The sequence below is a fragment of the Myotis davidii genome, unplaced genomic scaffold, assembly GCF_000327345.1.
Source record: "Myotis davidii unplaced genomic scaffold, ASM32734v1 scaffold415, whole genome shotgun sequence".
Taxonomy (NCBI): domain Eukaryota; kingdom Metazoa; phylum Chordata; class Mammalia; order Chiroptera; family Vespertilionidae; genus Myotis; species Myotis davidii.
In genome coordinates, this window is record NW_006287951.1 from 5,156,460 (window position 1) to 5,165,876 (window position 9,417).

The 9,417-nt window shown below is 36.8% G+C and overlaps 1 protein-coding gene across 1 annotated transcript in view; it reads right to left on the minus strand.

Moving 5' to 3' along the window:
- PIK3CB (phosphatidylinositol-4,5-bisphosphate 3-kinase catalytic subunit beta) overlaps nucleotides 1-9,417 on the minus strand; it is a 107,680-nt gene that overhangs the window by 26,980 nt on the left and 71,283 nt on the right. Inside the window, 3 exon segments of the mRNA XM_015561362.1 lie at nucleotides 1,205-1,379; nucleotides 3,330-3,451; nucleotides 8,023-8,211. Of these exon segments, the coding sequence (XP_015416848.1) occupies nucleotides 1,205-1,379; nucleotides 3,330-3,451; nucleotides 8,023-8,211 (486 nt within the window).

The following is a 9,417-nucleotide window of genomic DNA, read 5'->3' on the forward strand; positions in this document are numbered from 1 at the left end:
AAAGTGTTTTCTTGATATTTCAATTACCCACCTGGCACCATACATAGTTATTATAATATTAGAGGCCTGGAGCACAAAATTTGTACATGGGGGGGTGGTCCCTTCGGCCCAGCCTGCCCTTTCGTAGTCCGGGACCCTTTGGGGGATGTCTGCCTGCCGGCTTAGGCCTGGACCTCGCTCCCAACCCCCAGGCCTAAGCCGGCACATAGATATCCCTCTCACAGTCAGGGGCTCTCCTAGTCTAGGAATCCTCGCTCCTTACTGTCCGCCTGCCATGGAGGTGGGAGAGGCTCCCGCCACTGCCACTGAGCTCACCAGCCATGAGCCTGACTCAGGGCTTCTGGCTGAGCGGCTCTCCCAGTGTGATGGGGAGGTGGTGGTGGGGGGCAACGAGGGGGGTGGAATGCTGCTCAACAAGAATCTGGCTTGTTGCTCCTTAGCACTGGCCCCACCCCCTACCCACTGGTGCTGGGGAAGGTCGGGGGGAAGCTGAGCCGGCCAGGAGAGGGGCTGTGGGAGGTTGAGGCCCTGGCTGTGGGAAGTTGAGGCACCACTGTCACGCCCTGTCCCAACTCTGCAGAGGTGCCAGGACTGAGCTGCTCCCTCTCCCACCACATCCGCGGAAGGCATGGTGCCAGGACCAGACCGGGACTGCGCAGCCCCCTCTCCCAACGCCTCTGCCGAAGGGGCTGGGGGGAGGGTGTGCCGGGACCGCCATGGCTGGCCTGGTGGAGCAGGCTCACTGGCCCTGCCTCCCACCCACTGGTAGTTCAGGAAGGTGGTTCTTGCCTAGGCCCTTGCTGCCCCGGCTTTGGAAGGTCATTCTGACGGACATTTGGTTGTGTGGTCTTATTAGCATGTTAGCTCTTTATTATATAGGATAAAATTAACTTGTGATGCCAACCAAAGAAAAAAACACATCCTCTTGCTAAACAATTTTAGTGGAATGGTCAACTTTTCAATTCTTTAAACATCATAGTACAAAAAGGTATGAAATGTTATAGTTACTTAATTTTCTTTATCCCAGGAAATCCAAATATTTTACATATTACCTTATTTGCTTTTTGGAGTGAAAACGTAATATTACCAATTTAGAGATAGTTACAAAGATCTGACTCATATCACACAATTGACTAAATCTCTCAACTAACTTCAATTCTTCTCACTTAAAGAATGTATATACATTTGAAACAGGAAGGGATACCTTATTCCCTGAGATGTTATAAAACACTTACCTAAGGTGCCAAAATAGAAACTGCCCTATCCTCCGATTAGCAAGTGCTCTTTCTAGTAGGAATCTAGAGAGGGCACAATCAAGAAAAGGCTCATATTTTAAAACTTGCACCAGTTGTAAAAGATACTGCGAGAGTTCTTCATCGCTGAAAAAAACAAAAAACAAAAAACACATAGTAAGTCACTTAACATCCTGTGCCAGAAAAAGATCCCTTCCTATCAAACGATTGCATATTAACTTACTGAAACACAATGGTTCTTTTGGGTCAGGCTTGTTGCATGGTTACATTCACTGTCCTACTATTACAATAACACAAGAAAAGCTGAAGATTCCCAGGCCCTTTCAGTCCGTAGGCCGACGCTCTATCCACTGAGCCAAACCGGTTTCAGCGATATATGGGGCATTTTTATTAAATTATTTAGGTTGATACAAGTGATGATTGTACTTACAATCGGCCAGAGTTACAATAAAATTAAGTACTGATTTCTGGTCATGTTGAAAAAGTTGTATACCCAGTCAAGCAATCAGTTTTAAAAACAAAACTGTATCAGTACTGTGGCAATTTATTTTCCTCTATCATTAGGATTAAATAATTCCTTCTCCCAGATAATGAATGTACAATTAAAATCTTAACTTTAAGTAGTCTGAAGGATAAGAAATGAGTCCTTTTGTGAGTATTGACCCACTGAATTAATATAACATAATACTGTAATTAACATGAGTTGAATTAATTAAGATTAGTGGTTCTCTATTGGGTGTCCATCCCAAAACCATTCACATGTAAACACACTCCCATCAGAGGCAATTCCAGTAGTTGGGTAAGATATGAATCCCAAGTCCACAAGTAAATGCCATAGATTTCCACACAGTATTGACCAAAGGGGACTGTACACGCATAATCACTGCAGCATTGCTGATAACAGACAAATCTAGAGAGAACTTAAACTGTTCCTCAATAGGGGAATGAAATAATTAAGATATATCCTTGTGACAGAATATTACATAGTGGTAAAAAAAAATAAACTACATTTATATGTAATGAGAGAGATTGACCACAAAAATCTAATGTTGAATTTTAAAAATAAGCAAGGTGTAAAATAATACATACAGCAAAACACAGTTGTGTGAACTTTAAATGTTTTATATTGTCATTCTGTATCTATATTTTTATAGATATAGAGGTGTAGTAAAGCAGAAAGTGTAGTATAGAAGAATACCAAATTCATGATTATGGCTGTCTCTGGAAAGTGAAAGAAAAAAAATCAGGGCTCAGTAAGGAAACTACAAGGGCTTCATCTTTAATTGTAATGTTATTTACTTAAAAATTAAAATTAAATAATCATTACAAAATACTAACATTTATTAATTCTGAGCAGTAGAGAGAAAAAGAGTTAACACAGAAGGCCTAACTGCTATCCTTTGAAAAAGGTTGGCCCTTGGCTGGCATCTGGAAACAGATTTAAAAGGTTTTCTACTAACCTAACAGAAAAGTAGCTCAATGTGCCTACACTGTGCAAACAGTGTATTTTATGCTGAATACCCATTTTTCTTCTGGAACTCTAAAACTTTCGTATGTGCTAGATAGAGGGAGCTTGTGGTTAGCCCCCAATAAAAACCCTTGCCACCAAGTCTCTAATGCTTCCCTTGTAGACATTTCAAACGTGTCGTTAAACTCATTACTAGGGGAAATTAAGTGTAATTTAGTTTGATTCCACTGGGAAAGGAACCTTAGAAACTTGCCTGGTTTCCTCCAGACTTTGCCCCATGAATCTTTTTCCTTTGCCAATTCTGCTTTGTATCTTTTCGCTGTAATAAATCATAACCAAGAGTATGATTATATGCTGAGTCCTATGAGTCATCCTAGTGAATCACAGAACCTGAGGGTGATCTTGGGGACCTCTGATCCAGTATGTTTTTGTTTTACAATATAGAGTAAATGCAGAGAGAGAGGGAGAGAGAGAGAGAACACAAATGCTTTAAATTCTGAATAATTCCTAGCCTTTTCCTTTCTTATTAGATATTCAAGCAGACATTACCTTCTCTATCCACACCCAAGTAATCCCTTGCCCCCCAAAAAGCCAACTGCAGGAGATACCTCATCTGTCGCAGGCAGCCTACAGCATATTCCCGAACGTACTGATCTGGATAGTTGAAATCAAGAAGCTCCAGGGCCTCCCGAGGAGGTAGTTTAGGCCAAATCTGAAGTAGTGCCTGAAGCTGTTTAAAAATGGAAACCGGTTCAGAAATTACAGGGGTGAGGAGAAGAGATGGGTCAAAGGAGAAGCATACTTGCAATTACAGAGGCCTCAACAATCCATTCCTGTTAATATGGAATAGTAAAAATTGTCACAGCTGAAATATTCTATAGATAAGCAGAAAATAAAAGCTATTAAATACTTGAAAATAGATGATGCACTGAATATATGAATTCCACATTCAATGCCCATAAAATCATTTTAAAAGGAAAGAAAGAGAGGGTGAGGGAGGAGGAAGAGTACGTGTACACAAAATGATCATGAAATACTTCAAGGTAAAATTCAAAGTACAACTATAAGTGGCAATGCTCAAATTAATGATGAGCGATTTACATGTAAGTCCATTAATAACAACATAAAATTATTTTGAGGGGGTTTAGTTTTAACTCTTAATATTTTAAAAGAATCTTACGACTTGGTGGAACTTTTTATTGACCATAACATGCTTAAACCCTAAATCATAATAATTAACTCATTAAATATAAATAGTACCTAGTTGTTCATTCTCTATAAACAAGACAAATACAATTAGTCTTTTACTTGCAAATGCCACTTAGAAATGGACCAGACTTAGGATAAAAAAGAATCCCTTGGGGAGATAAGCTGGGACTAGAGGTGGAGGACAGGTCTGGGTATACATGGCCACATCTTTGGAAACCCGAGTTCCAAAAAGCTCAAACCTCTTGAGCTTTTGTGCAAAACTTGGGCTTTAAGAATTTAAGAATTAAGAATAATGTTTCTTTTTTTCAACACAATTTTTACTGATTTCATAGAGGAAGGGAGAGGGAGAGAGAGAAACATCAATGATGAGAGAGAATCATTGATTTGCTGCCTCCTACACGCCCCGTACTAGGGATTGAGCCTGCAACCCAGGCATGTGCCCTTGACCAGAATCAAACCCAGAACCCTTCAGTCCGCAGGCCAATGCTCTATCCACTGAACCAAACAGGCTAGGGCTCTCATCATTGATGTTTCTCTCTCTCTTTCTCTCTCCCCCGCTCCCTCCCTCTCCCTACCTTTCTGAAATCAATAAAGATATAGATATAAAAGAATTAAATAAAACTGGTTTATATTTTATCTGCATCCTATCAGAGCACAGTGAGACTCATCAGGATTGCTCTTGGCAAGAGCTCCTTCCTCCTCACATTTTTGATATGTTTATAGCATGCATTCTTATCGGGATGGTTAAGTGGGGAAAAAATTGGTTATGGAGAGCAAAAACATTTTTTGGTAATTATGAATGTAGCCCTCTAAAGCTCAACTCTATCTAATAAAATCCCTTTCCTTAATATTTATCTTGCTGGGTTTCCTTGGTTATCGCTGACATCAAGTCCAAGGAGAAAACACAAAATATATACAAGATAAGTTACAAACTATGGCAAATAGATGGCAATGACTGGAGAATGGTCTCTCAGCTGACTGCCCCAAACTCGAAGTCATGTTGTGAGAAGTGGTCGGTTATACCTGCTAGCTGCCTTGTATATGTCATTTGAGCTGTTATGTGAGATTTGGGCTTTGAGAATTAAATAAAAATAGTTTATTTTATTATTTAATTCTACAAATTATTCAACCTCTTGTTAATTATGTCAGTGTCCCCCTAAAATCAGTAATATCTGAATATCAAATAGCTAAGTTAAAAGGTATTTTCTTGTATCAAAGAAATTTCAAAGTTTACTAAAGATAATTTAAGAAATTAACTTAATTTTTCAGTAGTTTTATATTTACAGAATAGCTCTTGAATAAGTTTTAAAGATTTTATTACCTGGCTATTATTAGAATACATTTATGTAAATTGATACATATAAAACTTATTATAATTTACATAATTACATCAAAAACTTTCAACAAACAGTAAAATGCTATTTTATTTTAACTTTTACCTACCTTAAAATTTTCTTTAATTATTCTTAAAAGTTGCATTGAATAAAAACAAACTATATACTTGTTCTTCATGTATTTTAAAGCATATATATACATACAGTACATAAACAGACATATACTTGTCTGTGGCATCAAATCTCATGGGAATGCGGCTATTAAGAGACTAAAAAGGTTCCTAAGGAGTGTAATATTAAAAGAAGTTTGAGAAATACTGGTTTAAAGATATGAAATACCCACCACACCCCACTTTTTATCACTGATGGGGCCCCCTCCACAGTTTGCTCAAAGCCATAAAGGACCAGCAGTCCTCGTTATGGACAGAGGAATTAGGGGGCACTATTTCCTGAGGGTCTGAAACAACAGTAAAAAAAGCTCTAGCATCTCGAGTTAACACTTGGAATACATTACTCCACAAAAATAATACTGCAAAAGATATATGATACTCTAATACTTGAGGGTCAACTATGTTGTGGATTAAAAGCAGCCCTACTATTGAAAAGTAATTAACTTTGGTAAGATTATTTAGAATTATTTAAAAATAAATTATATAAACATAAATAAATTACCAAAACCCATCACTTTAGTTTAAGGAAACCTACAGAAACCAACATGGAAGGGAAATAATCAGTCTCAGCCATATAAATAGTGAAAGCAATGCTGACTAATTATCTGCCTGCTGCAAAGACCACCGAAACCCCTTGTACATTATGCCACCAGAGTATTTTCCTGTGGATTAACGGGAGACTACTCCTCCATAGAATTTTCATCTATGGCCTGTACTTGTAGAGTCAGAGTACAAACTACGCACAAGGCTTCCGACTCTTCACATTTTCAGGGAGTAGATTTACTGAAAATACAATTTACATTCCTTTGTACCAGTTTACTGTAACTGACAATGGGGCAGGGTTGAGAGAAAAGCCAAATCACATTACTTTTTATTCTATTACATTTTTTCCTACATTACTAAAAAAGGAGATTAGGATTGTGAAATTCATGCTTTCACACACTTATTTACACACATTTAGGTGTTTCTACATGAGTATTAAGTTACACTCCTAGCTTTCTTTTAATGTCAAAATGAAGGATGTTAAACTATCTGAAAATAATGCTCTAGTCTATGAGGACGTTAAACTATCTGAAAATAATGCTCTAGATTCCCTCATGGAAATGAGATAAGCATGCTAAATTCCTGAATATAAAAATTACTGTCCCTAGGGTACAAATAAAGAAATATTAACCATAAATTAGTTCATTCCATTTTCTGACAGTTGACATATAGTAAAACCTCTTTCTCAGGGATCTTTTAAGTATACAGCAAGAAATGATTCCTACTCTATAATTTTACACAAAATAATATGATGATTTCTTGGTGGAGGGTGGGGTCAGGAAGTACTTGGAACTGAACACTACCCATGAGAAGTAGGCAAATGTGCCAACTAAAAAATGTTTACATCTGGTATGCCACCATTATGAGGGCTCATAGAAAACTAAGCTTGAATTTAAATAAGATTTAACAACAATAAAACATATCTAAAGGACAAAATTAGTTACTTTTTAGAGTAAATAATGTGCATGTGGTCTAACTATAGAAACATTTTAAACAAGGCCCATAATTAATACAATTATATAATACGGTCAAAAAAATCATTAAGAAATAAACTCAAAAGAAATCCTTTTACACTTAGTTTGGGAAGAAAAACTGTAACAAAGATTTTAAAATGCATATGATTAAAATAAAATTTTTAAGTAATTATTGATTTACTAAGCCCAAAAAACTCTTTAAAACACTGGGTTAATTCAACTAAATAAACACATTTGGTTATTTCAATATTCCAAATGTATTTGTTCTGATTACAAACTATTTCAAGGATCTTTCTATAGACCACTTATAGTCAATTAAATTTAATAAATGCTGGTGTTTTTTGATAGTCTTAAAAAATCAAAAAAGGAGTTAAAATTTAGTGGTCTTTTGGAAGCAAAATTTTTTCCCCTTCTCTATTCTGCCTAAAGGGAACATTCAACTCTGCCAAACAGATTGAATGTTAAAACTGAGCTGAATGGTTTATGTTCTAAAATGTTAACTTCCACAAATGGAGGTAAATTTCAAATAATATACTCACTGTAGAACAGCCACTGCAAAGGCTCTTAAGATTAAAACTTTGGAGTTCACTGAACTGTTAGAAGTAACCCAGGACCTACAACCTGTCAGTAATTACTACACACACACACACACACACACACACACGTGTGTGTGTGTGTGTGTGTGTGAGTGTGTGTATGGAACTGTTAGGTAACCCAGGACCTACAACCTGTCAGTAATTACTACACACACACACACACACACACACACACACACACACACACACACGTGTGTGTGTGTGTGTGTGTGTGTATAATTATTATTACCAAAACCACTGTTTTTATTGTGTTTAGTGAAAGATACAGAAAATCTACACAGAATCTGGGCTCTTTAAATCTTAATATTTTCTGTACTACTACTTAGATTATATATGAGTTAAAATCTCAAAATTTCTCCTGTAGAAAATTAGCCAATCTATACACATATACCTACTATGTAGGAAAAGACAATTTACACAAAAGCAACAAAGTAACATACTCCCAAAAGGTGTTACAGAAGTGATCTTTTGTTACCTGAGCAACATCCTCAAGTTTATTCCACTTGATCGATAGTAATAACTTTGGCAGTGACTGTGGGAAGTTCTCTCTGCAGTCTTGTCGCAAAGTCCAAATAAGATCCATTTCATTCTCACACAGCTGAGACAAGGGATCCCTGTCCAAGATTTCTTTCAGCACAGCAAGAAACTTTTTTCCACCCCGACTCTAAGAAAGTAAAACTACACATTATAGAACTGAATTGTGCAAACATCCCTGGCAAACACTTAGCTAATTTTATACAATGAATTTATAAACAATTTATCAGCTTTAACATGTGAGATAACTAAAATCGAATTCCTCAAAAAGATTAATAAAGATGAATTCTCCTTTTAAAGTTTTTATTGTTAAATATAACATCTGTAAGCTAAGAATAAAGGGAAGAATTATTCTCAAGCAGTTCTGAAAAAGGAAAGATTGTTTCCTAAAATCCATATGCAAACACTAGGTGGCAGAATTGCAATCTGGATTAAAAAGAAGTTAATATTTGGACCAAATTTCTTCTTTAGTTTTCAGTTTCTATCAAAAACAAACAAACAAAAAGATAAACCAAACATATTAAGTTTTAAAAGAAAACTTAGCTCTGGCCGGGTAGCTCAGTTGATTAGAGCTGCATCCCCATTTGCCAAGGCTGCAATTCGATCCCTGGTCCGGGCACATACAAGAATCAACCAATGGCCCTCGCAGGTGTGGCTCAGTTGGTTGAGCATCATCCTATGCACGGATAGGTCACTGGTTCAATTCCCGGTCAGGGCACATGCCTGCATTGCAGGCTTGGTCCCCAGTGGGGAGCATGCAGGAGGCAGCCGATTAATGATTCTCTCTCATCATTGATGCTTCTCTCTTCCCCTCTCCCTCTCACTTCCTCTATGAAATCAATTAAAAAAATGTTTTTTTAAGTCACAGGAGAGCTTGAATGGGCTGCCACTGGACAACTCTGGATCATTTTGAAAATCAAAATAAATGACAGTGATTAATTATAAATTCCTAAATAAAATGGAAATCATGAATCTATATTACTATACCTTAAAAAAAGAATGAGCAAAAATTGGAGAAGAAAACCTCTATCTTATGGTATAAGCCAACTAATAAATCAATCAGGAAAAATAAATTTGAAAATCAGCACTTGGCAAACCACTGTAATATTATTGATTCAAGCAAGGTATATTAATAAGTATTAAAGCAATTGGGTAAAAATGTGAATCAGGATGTCTACTGGGAGTCAAAATATCCTCCCATAAAATACTAACTTTATAGAGAAAAACCTAGCAGATCAAATGATAACAATTAGTATCAATATTAATCACACAAATTGACATGTTGCTTCCTGATAAAATGCAGTAAAGAACACTCCATTACTTCTATAGTATTCCT